Consider the following 18,733-nt stretch of genomic DNA (forward strand, 5'->3'; position numbering starts at 1 on the left):
CTTTTAACGTTGCTTCTCAACATTCTTTCTGTAATGTCCCTCACTATGTGCCTCAGACTGGAAAACTCATGTTTCAGATCCCCAAACTCTCTCTCCTCTGAAACGAATTCCCCTAATATATCTCAAAGAAACCCCTTCTCCATAACTAATTTTCAAAGTTGGAAAATCAGTTCACACCTTGCCACAATAACTACCTAAAACACGTCAAGGGGACAGAAAAAAAAATCAAATAATTCGAATATTAAAATATTAAACAAAACTCATATCGATGAATCAAAACAATAAATTACTTGTTCAAAGGTACCCTACTCAGGGAACAAAGTTCGATTCACTCTTCCCGTCCAACTTTTCACGACCTTCCTATGATATTCAATAACGTGGATAATGAATATAAAACCTCTTTCATCTGTAGCATAGCAGATTGATCGACCTTACCAGTAATATCTTCCTCCCCATCAACAAAACTAACCTAATCGACTATTAAGGGTGATGTTCCCAATAAAAGGCCAAAAGTATTATTAAATCATTTTATAATAATAATAATAAAACCAAAACCAAAAAATATTACTATAACTTGGATGCACTCTAATCCATCCTAACTACACTCTACTTCAGCCTCTTTCAACCACTGGATTAAATATGAAGGGCTTAAAAAAATGCCCCCATTGTGGGGCTTAAAACGTTGCCCCCATTTACCATATATATATATATATATTTCAGAATTAAGAATAAAGAACTTAGGATTACAAGTAAAATAAAAATTATAGAATTTAGGATTACAAATAAAAGTAATTATAGAATTAATAAACAGATTTTACAGTCCTTTTTAAAAAAAATCGGATTTTACAGTCTTCACAAAGAGACAAACATCTCATATGATCATGAACTTAACAGCCCCTGTGAGAGAAATAATCTTATATACTCCTTTTTATGTAGCCAAACCATCAAAAGGGAAATGAAAGGTTCGATGTAATTTTTAAAATGATGGAAATAATTACTAGAAACATTCTACTGATCTTCTACAATAATGTATGTAATCACTAATCACACTATTGGAGTTCTTTTCACTTTAATGTTGCAAGGATCATCATTATAACATATTCATTCCTTACTTTCCTTTAAAAGAATCTACCAACAACATTAAATTGTGCTACTTGGGTGTTTCACTATACACATTCTCATGAAATTTTACATGCCAAAAAACATTTGCATTCCAATAAATATATAATTGATTATATGATTAAAAAAACACTAGAGCAAGCAGAACCCAAAAGAGAGACAAGTTTGGTAGAAATGAATGGGCCGAATTGGGCATGCGTGGGTAGGAATCAGGAGGAGGCATCATGCACTCGTCTCCATTGAAATAGATCTTTCGAGGGAAAGCCCAACCTTCTCTAAATGTGAATGTGTCTAAGTCTTTCTCCATAATTATCTCTGACTGAACATTCCCATTTGGCCCAGCTTCCATGAGTACATCATTGAAGAATTTTAGCCCAAAAAACAGACCAGTATCATCTGAACAATCACAATAAAACCAAAAGAATGTTACAATTACAAAATAGTCCATTTGCTATATTTCACTATTGCAGAGTTCTAGCCTATCTCAATGAGGCTGGTGTGTCTGATATGAAGTGATTTTTTTATTTTAAAAAAAAACCAAATAGTGATTAAAGTATGAAAAGAGAAAAATATAAGACTTACTCTTGGATTGGAAGGGGACAATTGGCTTGTAGTTGAAGCTGAAAACTTGGGTGACATTGTTCAGATTGGGGTGCTCAGCAACAAGGGTCCACTGTGTATAGTTATATCGATAATCAAAATTTGTGATTGCAATCTTGGCACGCCAATACTGCTTGTAGTTAACCTTCACATGCCAATGGACTCTAATTGGGCACATGTGTTGTGTGCATTGAAGCAATGGGTCATTGTCTTTCCTAGGTGTGTGCAATCCCACAACACTTGAAAGTTTTGAATCACTTCTGCAAGTTTTTGAATCACATTACAGCAATGTAAGATCTCATTAATTTAAGTTCAAATCAAATCAAATTGTTTGAAAAATTTTATGTAGAGGAGGGCTTACTTAACACAATTGTTCTTATTTTGACAACCGCAAGCGCAAGTTGGACAAGGAGTGATGGTGGAGTTGTAGAATGATGACATGGAGACACAGCATTTTGGGTACTTTGAAGACAGTAGCTGTGAGTAGGAACATGTAACATTCCAAGTCACTGCAAAATAACACAAGAAAAACACTGTTGAAAGCACCATTTTTCGGAGTATACTAACTCTGCTTTCTTATATTTGTTTCGTTGTTGGGGTTGCTATACTAAAAACCATACTGTATAAAATTATTACAATTTTTCTTAAAATTTCTCTTGTGAGGCTAATATTATAATAGTGATATTAGCTACACACCAAATTACATAAAAAAATTACATTTGCTGATGTGACGTTTTTTTTCCCAACTATTCATGATTATGACTATAGTAATATGTTTTACCCCATCATTCCTCATATTATAAACTAGTCTCTCAACATGTACTCATCCTAGTAGATTGTCATAAAGTCTTGTAATATTGTGTGATTACCAAATTTCATTTTTTTTCTAAGTTTCAATTTAATTTTGTTTGGAAATAAACTTACTCAAAGCCTGAGTTTTCCGACGACCATCGGCTGAGATGAAAGGAGTGGGAATAACAATCTTGGCCTGGCTGCAAGTGTAGCCAGGCCCAGGGCCCATTAAAGTGAAGTTCTTGGGTAGTTTGACAGTCTTGTTGGAAGTGCCAGAACGGCCCACACTCACTTGGAAAGAAGAGACAGCAGCCGAAGGGTCTTGGCCCCAAGAGGCCACAACACCCCCTTTGCAACAATTGGCAATTTGCTGGTTGTAAGGGACTCCAGGAAGCAAGTCAACCACTGATGGATTAGTTTCACAGCAGTGTGGCATGTTCCCACCTTTGAACTTTGAACAATCTCCTTGCTCTGTGGCTTGGGCCCCCACCATAGACCATATCACTTCTTTCTTGGCCCAAACCCACCCCAAGCTCCACCCTGGACTCATTATGTGCCGGTACATTTGGAAGTTGGTCATAGTTACCACGGCCTGAATTTTTTTTATGAATATCAACAAAAAAGTTTGGTTTATAAACATGGCGATCTTTGGTTCTTATAGCATGGATTAATAACTTACTTAAAAGTACTAACCACATAACCATCAGGAGTCCAAGACATAACATCCCACTTAATTGTAATGTTGCCATTTGGATCCAATGGATCGTATGCAGCTAAACATTGAATCAAAATAAGACCAAGTTTAAGTAAAAACGTTCAGAGACAAAATCAAATTACAACTTTAAAGCATTCGCTAAATACTAACCTGCATGATGTGAAAACATGAAAACTAACAGCAAAGCTGCAAACATTGAGCTTGCATACTTGCTGGAAACCATGCTTTTTGCTTGGGTGTTCTCAAACAGAAGAAAACAATATGAAGGAGAGATTTTGTATTTGAGTAAACAATGATGTTGAAAACTTTATACTTTCTATATAAAGGGTTGTATGTATCTCAAAAAAATTGTACCTACTGGTTTGTTGGGTACTATATATGATATTTTTATGTTCTTTTCTTTGGAAGATTATAATAATATACAATATTTTATACATATGATATGTGCCCCTGTTGAAAATTAGAGCACCTTAGGAGTTTTTTTTTTTTTAATTAATACTTGACTGCAAAAGCTCAACAGTCAGGCACCTACGACTTGGTCACTCAAAAATATTGCGTATTTGGGAATGGTTTCAGTTTCTTAAAAATCTAAACCTAACACCAATGAAAAAAAATAATTACCTTACATGCAATTATAAACTTCATGCAATATATTGGTATTACAATTTTTTTGTGGTCGACTTAGATAAAAAAAATATCGAATATAGGCATGCTTGGCAATTGGGCAGAGGCAGACCATAAAATTCCTTAAAATCTCATAATTTTTTATCCTCATGAGCCATGTGCCATCAGGCCAGGACCATTCATAACCCAATATTTTTAAAGAAAACCCTTTATTGTCAACTTGTATTTATTTTTCATTCTATATCTTCTATGATTATTTGTTTAATACAGGTATCCTTTATATTAATTCTGATAAATTTATAATGTGAAATTTGATATAACATACAATAGAGGAGTGAACTGGTGAGAACCATGAACACACAAAATATAGTCAATCTTGTTTATGTGATAATGACTCATTAACTGTTCCCAGATACATATGTACCACTATGCTGATAATATATACTGAGAAGGAGACTTTCAAATCTCTTGATTTGGTCAATAAAAACAATTCAAGAGCGACTTAATGTATACATATATAGATAGGCACTAAATTTACTCGACTCACCACACATGTGTATTTTAGACTAGTTGACCAAATAAATAAACGAATAAATTAATAAGATTATGTCATATCATTGTTAAAAAAATCCCTTGCCATGTAAATAATGAACATGATTGTGGCTCCACAAGTTTTTTTCTTCTCATTAATAAGATATAGGTACATTAATTTTCAGTAAAATTAACTGCACAATATCCAACAAGGATTGAAATTTATGAAACCCCAAAAGAAATAAGTAACGCATTTATTAAGAGCGGTTGAATGATCAAAATCATGCTTGTCTTTAGGTAACAGAAGTGTAATATTTTAATGGTATAATATGTCTATGTGCTACCTACTTTTATGATTCAGACGAAAAGGTAGTCTTAACAAATTTGCCGTTCTCATATTTTATATTATATTGCTTTTGGAATCAATCATTCCCTGAAAATGGTCAGATTATGACTAATATAAAAAGGATTTATTTTTTCTTCTCTAAAATGGTTTGTGGGATGAACCACGAGGAAAAGAAAAATATGGGCAATATAGAAATATACATATATAGGACATTGATGCATTGCTGGTCCTGCAGTTAATGGGAGTTGTTTACATGCAATATATATCAATCTAACCACTAATAATTATTTGAATCCTTTTATAATTATTTGAATTTAAAATAATAAAAATAACAAGGGTATTCTACGAGGAACCGGTTTAGTAACCGGTTAAGTTTTAGAAAAGCTGCAAGTGTCAGGAATTAAGCAACACCGGTGACTAGCCCCATATTTACTCTCTTCTCTCTCTATCTCATTTCATCTCTCATTCGCAGAAATCCATTTACATTTAAGAAAGAAAAAGCCCTAATCTCTCACGTTCATGCGTAGATTTGGACATCTCTGTTAAGGTGAGCAACTTTTGTTCTTCGATCATCATTGTTGTACCATGATTTTAGCACGAGTCCATGCACTCAGCTCAGGTACAGCTGGCAGATAAATATATGGAGAAATAGCCGAGAATGATATTTTCTTTGATCCACGTGGACAACTCGAGATTCATAGTGGTCATACGTGGTGTAAGGCGTCCTAAGTTTATCCCGAACTAAGAATGCAATGGTTGTGAAGCGCGAGCTCATAATTTTAATAGTTGTCGAAGCACGAGCTTGGAGGAGATATCTAGCTCGTGGTAATTCTAGTATATTGCATACCCACGGATCCCCAGAGACTCGGGATCCCTTTATACGTTTATTTATGACCAGGTTGTCATATTAATTATCCGAGATAGCGGGAGCCTGTTTATTCTATTATCAAATCATATCCCAATATAAATGAGAATTATTTGTATTAAATATAATTATTATGTAAATGCGTGATTGACTCACGTGGTTACCCAAACCTGTCCATGGAATTCCCTTATAAATACTGAGAATATTTGACAGGAAAATGGGAACCATTATTCTATAATACCAAAAACTTTGCTAAAATAGAGAGAAAAACAACAATAATATTGACTCGTGGACTAGGTGGATTTTAACCACTGAACCACGTAAAAGTTCTATGTTCTTGAGTGAATTCATATTATTATTCATTACAGTTTACTATTAAGCATTATTCTGCCTTATTATTTCTTAATACACTGTTGGCGAAAAACCGCGTCAACAATTTGGTGCTTTCATTGAGAGCAAATTAGTGCTTCATCAAAATCCCGGTTGATTCTCATCATGGTGCTCACTCGTTCAATGCACGATAATGAGATAGAACAGCTTGGTATGTAGGAGGCCCATCATACCGTTGTTCCGAATGAACATGGCCCTGAGATTCAGCAGCGTCCGGGAAAACAACCGGCGGGTCATGGCGACACTAGGAGTTCGACGTCATTGCCACCGAATCCAAATCCAGACTACCTAACTGTAGTCAAATTGGAAAACATGCAATTGAGAAGCCATCTCGTTAAGGCAAACAAGCAGATTGAGGAGGTTTTGGCTCGGTTACCCCCTCTTGCAATTGACGTGAATGTCAGAAAGAGGCAAAGTGGGTCTCACAAGTCCCACAGGAGTAATCGATCCAAACCAAGTCGATCAGTCAGAACTGCCACCCCAAGTTTTGTACCTACAGGGCGAGATCGCTAGAATGCTCAACCCAGTGGTCCTCATAGGGGTCATCAACATATCAGTCGGTCGGTTAGAATCGCAACCCCAAGTTCGGTGCCTCCTTCACAGGTCCCTAGAAATTCCCATGGAAATCCACTAGGAGGGGCTGGGACAGGCTCACAAAATGTTCCAACAAACACCCCTATGTCGCGATCGGATCGTCAGGTGCAGAGAGCTAGAGACAATGGAGTAGAACCTAGGCGGGCTAATTTAGTCTGCCCTGATGGAATAAGGTTTGCCTCACCAATAAGGCATCCTCCGTCACCTATAAGACATCCGACGTCACCTCGTCCTACACGAGACATTACAACTTATAGAGACAGTAGGAGAAATCCTCCCCCATTAGCCAATACTTACATCCCATAGACACGTGTTGAAAATCCAGATCCTCGGCCCCAACCGCGAGTTGTAAGCTTCGCAAATGGAAGTGACTGAACCGAAAACTGTCGTAGTGGTAGGTCCAAGGGCGACCTAAGAAATCAGATGAGTTCAACACAGAGCCCTCGGTACGATCCACAACTCGATTTGCGTGATCGTCTGAATTCACAGAGGAGGAATCCAGCTCGGAATGAATATGTTAGTTATACTCGACAAGAGGGAGGTCCGTCCATAGTACGCGATAATGGGAATAGTGCCCCACAAAACCAAGCTCGAGCTTGGAGGGACAATAACCCATCAAATAGGATGGGAGCTGTTGAACAACCCCTAGGTAACCTAGGGACTAGAGACCAAACCCTCGAGAGATTAGCTCTGATGGAAGAGCAAATGAAGAGGCTTTTATCTGGAAAAGTCGAAGATGATTGCGACTCAGTGGACGAGCTCGAGCCTTTCGCTCTGAATATCACTACAAGAAAAAACAGTATTCATAACACTTAAAAACTGCTAACCGAGAGTATTGATAATGCTTCTGAAAATGCTAACATAGCCCCTGTTATTAAAAGTCCTATCTTTTCTATAACAGTATTTGAATGTTACGTTCGATGTTATCTTAAACTATTCAATAACACATTTTTAGTTGCTATAATATTCAAATAATAACATTTAGTTAGAGTATTTGATTATAAATTTGACGTTTAATCTTATACTTTTTGCATAACACTTTTCAACTGTTACATTTGATTATTTTGATAGCGTTTTTAGTTTGTTATATTATATAAATCATAACGATTTGTTACACTTATAATATGTTTCTAAAAATTATCAGATCGAGTACCTACTACGTATTACAAAGCAGGTGATCAGAGAAAGAGAGAAAAACACAAACCCTAGATTGAGAACATAGAACGGACAAGATGACTAGTAGGTAGAATCTGTGGAACTCCATTGTAGAGAGATGGATGGAAACAGAGAGAATGGGGCTTTTTCTGATCTATGGCTCTACTAGAAGGATGACGAATTAGGGGCGAGTAAGAAATTTCCCAACGCTACCAACCGATGTGGTGTGCTCCGGCAGCTTGTGTGAAGCAGAGAGAGCCGAGAGCCTAAGTGTGAAAGAGACTGAGAGTGAGGAGAGAGAGGCAAAGAAGAGAGCTAAGAGGAATTAGAGAAGTTTCTGTATTTAATTGTTTTTTTTTTGTTCTTGTCGGGTTAGATTAAGACTTTCATTTACCGCCTAGTTCTATTTCATTTGGCGCCTAAAAAATTCTGTGTTATTTTTTTATTTGTGAATTAATAACGCTTATGAATATATGTAAGATTTTAGTGTAATATATAGTTAAAATTGTTGTAGTGTATTGCGACGACCACATATCCGGTAGGCTTCAGAATGCCACACTTGTCAAAATTTGATGGAGATGGAGATCCGTCAGACCACCTTGGAATGTTTAACACCATGATGATGGCCCACAATGTTGGGATCAATTTAAGGTGTATTTTATTCCCTGTAACTCTGGTCGGGCTAGGCAGGCAGTGGTTTTAGCAATATAAGAGGCATTCCATAAGCTCGTGGAAGAAATTTTATTTTGATTTCAAAAAAGCATTTCGAGCTTCACAGGCAGCTCGGGTTGATACCGATTCACTGGCCAACATAAAGAAGCAACCTGGTGAGACGTTGAAGGCATATCTAAGTAGGTTTGCCAATGTCGTTGCACGAGCTAGGGATGCTGATGACAGCTCCAAGCTCATGGCACTGAGGACAGGAATCCTCGTTGAGGCGACCTGTGCAAGAATTACAGAGAAAATGATTTGAGAGTGTGGACGAATTCTTGGCCCGAGCTTCCGTCGCAGGAGCCAGCTAGACCCCTATCCAGCCCGTTGGAGCGGTAATGGATGTTTCAGCTACGACTCAAACTGTTTCCCAGAATAACCAAGGGGGGAATAACAAGAGGAAGTGAAATGGCGAGGGTGACCAGAGTGGGACAAAGAAAAATAAGTCTGGGGAGAAATTCAGACTTTTTTACACTACTTATACTGACCTAACGGGCACTAGGGAGCGCATCTTCCTGGCAAATTCTACTCGCCATCCATGGAAGAAGCTAGAGCCATTGAAGAACCAAAGGGCAAAGAGAGATTCTTCAAAGTTCTGTCGATTCCATAATGACATCGGACATAACACTAATGACTGTCGATAACTAAAGGATGAGATTGAAACTCTCATTAGAGCAGGACCTTTGGCCCAGTACGCTTGAAATCGGGTGGTCCCTAATCAGTCCGCTGGATGAAGCCCTCCATCAGTCCCCGAAGCTCCAATAAGTCAAACCGGAACTCAAGCAAATCAGTTGACCCTCCTCTGATAGTAAGGGGAGATATAACTACCATTTCGGGAGGACCTCATTTGGTAGGCACAAGCAGTGGGGCCCAGAAGAGGTACATTAATGAATTGAAGTCCTATAACAGAGTGGAGTTCATCCCGGAGCAGCGGTTATTGAAACAACAATGATGGGAAAAGCAACCAATCATTTTCACAGAAGAGGATGCTAGCCACGTCCAATTCCCACATAACGATCCCTTAGTCATAACCGTTTAGCTCTCCAATTGGAGGGCCTGGAGGACATTGGTAGACAACGGAAGTTCTGTGAATCTACTTTTCAGGTCCAACTTGGAAAAAATGGGGTTGTCTGTAAAAGATTTGAAGGCGACCTCAATGACTCTATACGGGTTTTCTAGTGAAGGGTCGGCAGCCATCAGGACGATCATATTGGTAGTGACATTGGGAGAATGCTCGCGAACTGTTTCCAAGCTACTTGAGTTTATGGTAATCGATTGTCTAGCTGCATACAATGCGATTTTGGGCCGACCTGCGCTGATGGCGTTTGAAGCCATAACCTCTATTCGCCACCTAGCAATAAAATTCCCCTCAGCTGCGGGAATATGCATCGTCAGAGGTGATCAGCTCGCCGCCAGAGAATGCTATAACATTTCTATGAAGGGAAAATCACAACTCAGGCAGCAAGCTATGGTCATAAATGACGGAGGTGAGGAGTCCCAGGAAGTAGAAGTTACTTGTGGGATGGAAAAAACTTAACAAAAAGGGGATAGTAACGTTGCCCAACGCGATGACATTGATCCATGGATGGGTGAAGACAGGTCAGAACTCCAAGCCATAGAGGAGCTCGAGGAAGTAAACATTGACCCTAAAGAAGCTTCATGAGTCGTAAAGGTTGGGAAGAATCTTGATGGTAAAAGGAAGAAGGAGCTGGTCAATTTCTTATAGGAGAATCTGGACGTTTTCGCCTGGTCACATGAAGATATGGTGGGAATAAGTCCGAGTGTAATGACCCAAATTTCCTAATAAGGTTTAGGACCTTGATTAGGAGGCCGGGAGGGCCATAATTGATTTATTATGCCATTAAATGATTATATGCATGTTTATGTGAATTATATTATTATATGATGATAAATGCATGCATATGGGTCCATTTTTAATTATAAGGGTATTTTTGTAATTTGGCCCGTTGAGGGCATAATTGTGTATTTCCATGCATATTGGTGAATTGTGAGTGAGACCACATCATAATGTGGATTTGTTCAAGCCATTCAGCATGAGACGATCTTTGAATGTAAGTTATCGGTCTGGTCATAACGAGGTTAATTTTGGGACTCGGGGTGAGTCTCGGGGTAATTTGAGGATTAGAACATTACCAGGAATTAAAGGGTAATGGGATATGATTTATTAGTATTTGAGGATATTGAGAATAATGGGAATTGGAGGGTGTTAATTATGATTAACGAAATAGGCGAGAAAGGACGATTTTTCCCTTGGTGGCTGTTAAGGGTTTAAATTAGGCTTAGGGGCAATATGGTCTTTTCAACCTAAGGTTATATATAGCCATTAGAAGGCTATAGAATTTGTAGAAAATAGAGCATCTCCTTCACCTTCTTCCTCTTCATCCGTTCATCATTTTCTTCTTCATTTCTCCTTGGATTTTGAAACTCTTTTGAGGAACCAAGCTAGGGAACCGAGCTTTGATGATCTAGGGTTATGTTCTACCATTGAAGAGGGTGTGATTATGAGATTGAGGTGAGTTTCTAGCCATTAAAACTCCTGTTCTTGCTCTATTTTTTCTTATTGAGTTTCAGCTAGATTTTTGAGTTGGATAATGGGAATTGATGAGAGTTTTTGGCTAGGGTTACTTGGGTTATGATGCCTAGGACATGTGTATATGGTTTTTGAGTTCATTTGGGAGTCTAAATGAGGTTTAGAAGCTGGTTTTTCAGGTTGGAAATGGTGGTGTCGAAGGATGGGAAAACCAGGGTTGAAAACCCTGGTTGTAGCACTACTGCGCCCATCACTAGGCACTACAACGCTAGCCAGGGGCATTTTGCTCTGCCAAGGGTACTGGGGCGCTAGGGGGGTAGCGCTACAACGCTACCCTGCTTTTCTAGATTCCTGCTTTAGGCACTTTTGAGGGTTTTTGGCTCGGGGTTTCAACTCTTAAGGCTCGGGATCGAATCTACTCTTCGTTTGGGTACAATTCAGGGTCCCGAGAGTGAGGTTTAGGTCAATACCCTTTTATTGTAGATTTTCATTAATGGAAGTTATATTTGGTTATGACTAGGTAACCGCTAAGGAATCAAAAGGTCGATCGTTCTCGAAGGTCATTCTCTTATTATTTCTCGCTCGAACCAAAGGTAAGAAAACTGCATCCAGTATGTGATGCATGAGAAACATGTGATTAAGGCATAATATGAATGTTGAATATGAGATTGTTTAGAGCTTGAGTCTCTACATTTGTGCATGATCATAATTATGCTAGTGATTGTTAAGTAAGCATGCTAATGCCGTAGTTGACCCTTGATTTGGCCAACGACACGGAGTCAGATTTACGACAAGAAATGAGATAATAGTCACGAATGGAATCAAATGGTAAAGAAATGACACAAATGATTTATAGTGGTTTGGCCCCAATGAATGGTAATGACCTACATCCACTTAGTGTTCTTATTGATATTAAACCTCAAAACCGTGATCAAAGAACTAGGGTTCTTGAGTTTCACAAGCTTTGAGAGGATTACAATTTCGATGGATAATCGCGCTCTATTTTTCTCTCTGAATGCCAAAAATGTTTAAGGTTTCCAGAATCCAACCCCCTCCCCTGAGCCCTATCATCACTATTTATAGGTTCAGGTGGGTTACATGGGCCAATGGGCTGTAATTACAATTAATGATAGCATATCAACATAAATAAAGGAAAATATCTCAATGTTATTATTACAAGATTACCAATCTTAAAGGAAATAACTAATAGCATGCAACCAGACTGGTCGTATCTAATCACAAGATCTGATGGTGTAAGAAACACCTAGTCGATGGTCGAGCAGGATCTGTTCATTTGAAATCACCACGTGCCAGACACGTGTAAGGAAAGTTTGCCACGTCATCAGAGGGCATTTTTGGGTAAACAACCGTACTTTTGGATATTTGACATATGATATATGTCTGGTTGCATTGCTTACTTGTGCATGGCACTAACTCATTAGTCGTTGTGCATGCCATCCATGCCTTCTCGAAAAAGGTAACCAATCATGTCCAGTCAGGTCTTTTCGGTTTCCCCAAAAAATTCTCTTACAACTACTGTGTTTCCCCATGCTCCGAAAAAAGTAATTCCATGATTACCTCTTTTACAGTGCCACGATCAATATAAATAATCCCCCAAGATCATTTTTTACCTTTTACTTTCTCTTCAAGAATGCTGAAGAACAGAGCCAAACAAAACCAGAAACTTTCATTGCTGATCCAAGGTACTTCTGCTCAGTCATTTGAGACGAACGTGTTCGTACTCCAATTTTTATTCAAGTAAGCTTTCCGAACCTTTCAGTTATTTGAGATGCCATGCAACACCTGTTTCATCTTCATTTTGTATTCTAAGTTTTTGAGCATTCTCAACTGTTCTTGAAAAAAATTTCTTCGGGGTAGACGATTACACTGATCTGTGTTTGATAGGTTAGTGAAATAATGCTTTATATGGGTTAAGAATCGGTTTCATAATTGAGATTATAACTTTAGGGCTTGAAATCAAAGTAAAAATTCGATTTCTAAGCTTGTAGAAAAAACTGGGTTTTTCCCGCTCTTTCAGAGTCGAAAAGTTTTTTCTGAAAAACTTTTCACTTCTGTTTTTTAATCCCTTTTCCAAACTGTTCGCTGGTAATATAGCATTTTTTGTCAGAATGCTGCTGGTCATATAAAAGCTTAACTTTTATACATGAGCAACGTTATTCCAATTTTTAAACACCTTGATCCTTCTGGCCATTAGATTCTCATCTCCCCTTTTCTGTTCACATATTTTCATACAAGATCCATAGGGAGGTGAGAGGCCAATGGACGACGATTTGCTGGCCCAACTGCTCGAGGATGAAGAACAACCATCACAGCTAATTCCAGAGATCCCTTTTTCTCTTATCGCCCCAAATAATCCGTCGACCCCACCTCAAAATATGGGTCGAGTAAAGTCCAAAGCCTAGAAAAAGAAACCATCCAACCCTTCTTCAAATCAGCCTACTCCTCTGGCTGAAATTCCTTTGACCAGTGGTCGAGATGAAAATCCTCTTGATCCAGAAATCCAAAATCAAGCCCAACTTCGAAACGTCATTCGACCAGATGTCGGATGGTACGTCGCTCCACCTAGCCAAATCTCGGTTAGGATGATAACCAACTATCTCAGGAAGTACGGACTTCCTGGGGTAACTTTAGTTCGACCGACCAGAGACCAACAGGAAAACCTTCCTGGAGGCGCCTTCAACGCCTGGTCAAGGTATCATATCAAGGCAGGAGCGATCCTGCCTCTCCATCCTTTCTTCCAAGGAGTGGCCAACTATTTTGGGGTCGCTCCTTTCCAAATAACCCCTAACGGGTATAGAATGCTTTCCGCACTCTATATCCTTTACAGTCATAAGAAGTGGCCTGTCCCTATGCCACACAAGGTCAACTACCTGTTCGACATCAAATCCAACCCCAACCAAGAAAATATGAGGTTTTTTTATCTTTGCCACCAGGAAACGGCCTGCACTTTCCTGAGTGATACCACCTTCAAATCCAATGTAGGGAAGTACCATCTAGAGTACTTTTTGACTATTGACATGGTCGCCAACAACCTGGACTTTACTCAAGGAGGTAATATCCTTGCTCTCCTGGTCATTTATTTTCCTTGTATTTTATCCGCATTCCCCTTAGGGATTTATCATATTTCAGGTCCATGGTTGCGTCCGACTCTCACTTCAGAAATGGAAGTCTGAGTAGCACTCTTGGCCAGCATGACTGACGTAGAGAAGAGCATCAGATAGTTGGTCACTGAAGCTAACCTGAGATTGGTCGGCCTTCTGGTACCTCACCAGGATGAAAGGGAGTCAACGGCGGGGAGTGCCACCGGCGAGTAGATTCCAAGCAGCACACAGATGTGTCGCAACCTCAAAGGAGGAGGTCGACTGGAGTGACAATCAGGGAACCCTCCAGCACCCCGCGAGCAGCTGCTCCCCCTACCCCTACGGGAAAGGGAAAAAAGAAATCTTCCGAACCCCCTGCACCCATCGACGAGTCTTCAGATGAGAACGGTACTGTCTTCTCATTCTTAGATAGTTTTCCAATTCCCTGTCACTTATTTTACGGGGACAACAACTTTAAGTATACTCCAAACTTAGATTCAGATTTCTTCCAGGCAGTAAGTGAGGGCAGCAGTAGTTCAGTAAGTAATGTAGCGACCAGTGGTTATAGCACGATTACTTTACTTACCATTTCCTTGCTTTCCTTTTTAGCTCCATCTATACATATTGTCTCATTGCTCACAATGTTTCCTTACATGTAGATATGTCGTCTGAAGACGTGTTTGATCACTACACCACCGCTACTACTCCCTTGAGCAGGAAGAAAGACAGCAAGAGGGTTCGCGGAGAAAGCAGTAAAACTGCTTCAAAGAATGCCCGGACTGAGGGTCCTTCAGCAGCTGCTCCTTCGAAGGAAAGCACGTCACATCCCATAAAGGAACAGTGCCACCTCCTTCTCCACTCGACCAGTCATCTTCAACTGCACTGGTCGACCAGCACTCTACTCCTCCAGCGCCTACCGACCAACCACACCACACTCAACCCGAAGACACTCTGGCCCGCACCGTGGTCAGTTCGGCCAGGGAGAGAATATACAAAATCTCCAAGCACAAACACAGTCAAGAGGCCATCGTTGGCACCAGCTCCATGGAGGCCGACCAAATAATAAACCAAGGGCTGAACAAGATAGCCAGTGTAAGTTGTTTTATGTTGTTGAGTCATTTTACTTTGTTAATTTCTGCCATCATCTTATGTCTTTTATATAATTGCAGGGATTGCTGACTATCACTGCTGGTTGGCACCGCACGGGTACTTTGGTCTCCCAAACCAAAGACTTTGACATCAGGCATACTGAGGCAGAGAAGGTGCTCGAGGGGAAGAATTCTGACCTGCTCGAGAAAAATGTAGAACTGACCAAGCAGAACGATGAACTGCTTGAGCAGAAAGCCCAGCTGACTGAAGAGTTGTTGGAGTGCCGGTCTGCCCTGAACAAATCTAATGAAGATAAAGAAAAATTCAGAGAGAGTGCCAAAATCAACTTTCAAGAAGTCAAATAGCTTGGGCTCGATCTGACTGCGAGCAAAAAGGATACAGAGGAGCTGGAGGGGCGCGTTAAGGAGCTCGAAGAGACTTATGCCAAAAACTTGGAGAAGTATAGGGAAACCACCCACCTTTGCTTCTATGAGTTTTGGAAGCATAATCAAAAGGTCGACTTCAGCTATCTGTCTGAGCGCTTGAGACGAACTCAAATAACCCGATGCACCATTCTCCTGGAGGAAGAAGAAAGAGCCAAAATTCCTGCTTCCCCAGAGATTTCCTTGGCAACGGGGATTGACGGCGCGGACAATGAAGCTAGCGCTACTGTCGACCAGAACACTCCTCAAGATCATCCAGCCTCGTAGTCTTTTATTTTTCTATTTATTTTATTATCTTTTAAATATGCGAGCTATGGGTCGTGATGTAAAGACCATTTATTTTTTATTTTTTATTGCTTCATGGGCAACTTTTACTTTTAACAAACAATTACATCCGAGAAGCTACTACTTGCGATGTAAAGGGATTCCTTTTGATATTATAATATTTGCATTTTATTATAACATCTGTTTGCATGACCGAACTTAGCATAGTACTTTGGTTTGATTTAACAAAATACAAAATTTTGAAAAATACTCTAAGTACCGTAGTATGCTTTCACTTTTTTTGCTCGTGTGTTTACATACTTGTCGATATGCTTTGCTTACTAGATGCCTTATATGCCCCCCAAGTGATTGAGGAAATTTAGGTCCTCAGTCACTTGCCTTAACTGGGACTTGTTCGAACATTACTGCTCGTAGCAATGAAAAATAAAAATATAGCAAAATAACACACGTAATGAGCAAATACTTGTAATAAATATAATAGTTTGCAAGAATGACTGGCTGCACACAATCCCTTTTATTTATCGTAATAAATGGACAAGACATGTCTGTACGAGTGATCAAAAAAATCTTACACTTATAAGCGATCAGTCACGTAAAATGACCAACCCTTTTTCATAACTTGTAAAAAGTAAAATTAATACAAGCCAATTCTTTAGGAAGAATTATTTATTGATAGTACTTGCGTAGGTGTTCTCCATTCCAATAGCGAAGAATGAGATTTCCATTTAAGCGAGCAAGTTTATAGGTGCCTAGTTGAAGGACTTCTTCAATTTGGTACGGTCCTTCCCAATTAGGTCCGAGTACTCCAGTGGCTTGGTCGCGGGTGCTGAGAAAAACCCTTCTAAGTAGTAGGTCTCCGACATTGAATGTAACGACCCAAATTCGCTAATAAGGCTTAAGGGCCTTGATTAGTGTGCCTGGAGGGCATATTGGGATTTATGTGTGACTTTAATGAGTAAAATGCATGGTTATGATTTAAAGCATGTTATATGACTATTTGACTATTTGAGATGCATGACTATGTGTATTAGTATGCATGTAGGCCCTGATTGTGTTAGAAGGGCATAATTGTAATTTTGGCCATTTTGGGCATAACTGTATTGATATGTGATGATTGTTGAGACCACATTGTGATGTGGATGTATCTATGATTTGTGACTCGAGACGATCCCAGAGAGCAGATTAGCGGAAAAGTCCAGGCAAGAATTTATACCCGGCTCGGGGCAGGCCTGGGGGTATAAACAGGAATTTAGAGAATATATTGAGATTAATTTTGATGATGAGGAATACATATTTGGTGATTTATCAGGTATTGGGAAGCTAGCGGGAAAATATTAGAGACACTTGAGGAATTAGCGGGAATTGGGTAAAATGACTAAAATGGCCCTGCGTGGACAAAAAGGGTTTAGATTTGATAGGGAGGGAATTTTGGTCATTAGACTTCTTAGAGATAGATTAAATGAGGCTTTATATACTTAGTGGGATTGATAGAGAGAGTTAGATGGCTGTAGAAAAGAAAGAAAAAGGAAGAAAAAGAAAAAGAGAGAAAACAGAGGGGTTTTTCCAAAAGGGGCGGTTTGTGGATTCTTGCACCATTTCTCTTCAAATTTATTGGAGCAAAGCTCAGAGGAGAGCTAGGATAGGCTGAGCATCAAGGATCCTAAGTTAGACTTGAAGATTTGGCAAGGGATTAGCAAGAACACATCAACTTTTGAGGTAAGTTTTTAGAGTTTTCAGTTTTTGGGTTTGGCTGGTTTAAGTTGTGTAATTAAGCTGAATGATGGGAAATTTAGGGGAATTTCTGGGCAAGCTTTGAGGAAGAGCAAGCTAAGGAGTTCTAGGAATTGAATCAAGGTCGAAATTGCATCAACGGTATGAATTCTAAGCCTTTAACTTTGATGTTTGACTGAATTTCTGGGTTTAGGGTTAATCATGGTAAATTTTGTGATTTGGGATGAATGTGCTTGGGTTTTGAAGATTTGGGGAAGTTTGGGTTGAGTTTGGCTCAAAGAAATCGCAGAAAAAGAAAATGAGGGTTGCCTGCCTGCAACTAGCGCTACATCGCTAGTCTTTGGGCGCTGTAGCGCTAGGCCCTGTTTCTGGGGTGGTGCGGTTCTGCTTGTAGCGCTATAGCGCCCTCTTTTGAGCGCTGTAGCGCTACCCTGTTCCCAGAAAGGGGTTTTTGGGTTATTTTTAAGGGATTTTGACCCAGGGTTCGGGGTTCGATTCCACCATCTTGTTTTGTGGATCTAGGACTTCCCGGGGGGCTCGGGATTGGTCCCGAGGCTAGGTTTTCGGACTTGAGGTTCGGTGATGACTTTGACCTATGGCTGTGTTTAGGTGTGTGCTAGGGCTCGAGTGGGATCGTGCTCAAGGAGTCAAGTGATGAAAGCTATCAATTTGACAGGTAAGAAAACTATATCACCCGTAGGACAGGGCATGGGCCCATAGTGTGATTGCAGGGCACGACCCTATATTGCATTACATGTTAGGGTGCAGACTTAATTGAATTGATATATGCTTGAATGTTATTTGAGTTATACTATTTGTGATTATAGTAAGAATGAATGGCAAAGGAGCCGGGAACGGCAAAAGAGTCGAAACGGCAAGGAGCCGAGAACGGTAAGGGAGCCGAGAATGGTGAAAGGCTGAGAACAGCAGCTGGGCCGGAAGTAACACTTAGCACGTGAAGTGCTTGTAGACAGGGTGGGACCCCAATGGATACAGGGGATATCCTTACGGTGAGGACCGAGACCCCAGGCTTAGGTAATGTTGGGAGGGCATGACCGTGTTTTTTTAGTTTGATGGAATACTCGTTTATC

General features: G+C 39.8%; 1 protein-coding gene across 1 annotated transcript; it reads right to left on the reverse strand.

The window, feature by feature from the left end:
* Positions 1–1,234: 1,234 nt before the first annotated feature.
* LOC133829119 (COBRA-like protein 4) lies at positions 1,235–3,246 on the reverse strand. The gene is made up of 5 exons (XM_062259033.1): positions 3,205–3,246; positions 2,644–3,103; positions 2,081–2,228; positions 1,702–1,979; positions 1,235–1,515 (listed from the first exon to the last, which is right to left on the reverse strand). Exons 1-5 carry the CDS (start codon positions 3,229–3,231, stop codon positions 1,241–1,243), a joined length of 1,188 nt encoding a protein of 395 aa, XP_062115017.1. The 5' UTR covers positions 3,232–3,246; the 3' UTR covers positions 1,235–1,240.
* Between the last annotated feature and the right edge of the window lie 15,487 nt (positions 3,247–18,733).

The sequence above is a fragment of the Humulus lupulus genome, chromosome 4 (assembly GCF_963169125.1).
Source record: "Humulus lupulus chromosome 4, drHumLupu1.1, whole genome shotgun sequence".
NCBI lineage: Eukaryota > Viridiplantae > Streptophyta > Magnoliopsida > Rosales > Cannabaceae > Humulus > Humulus lupulus.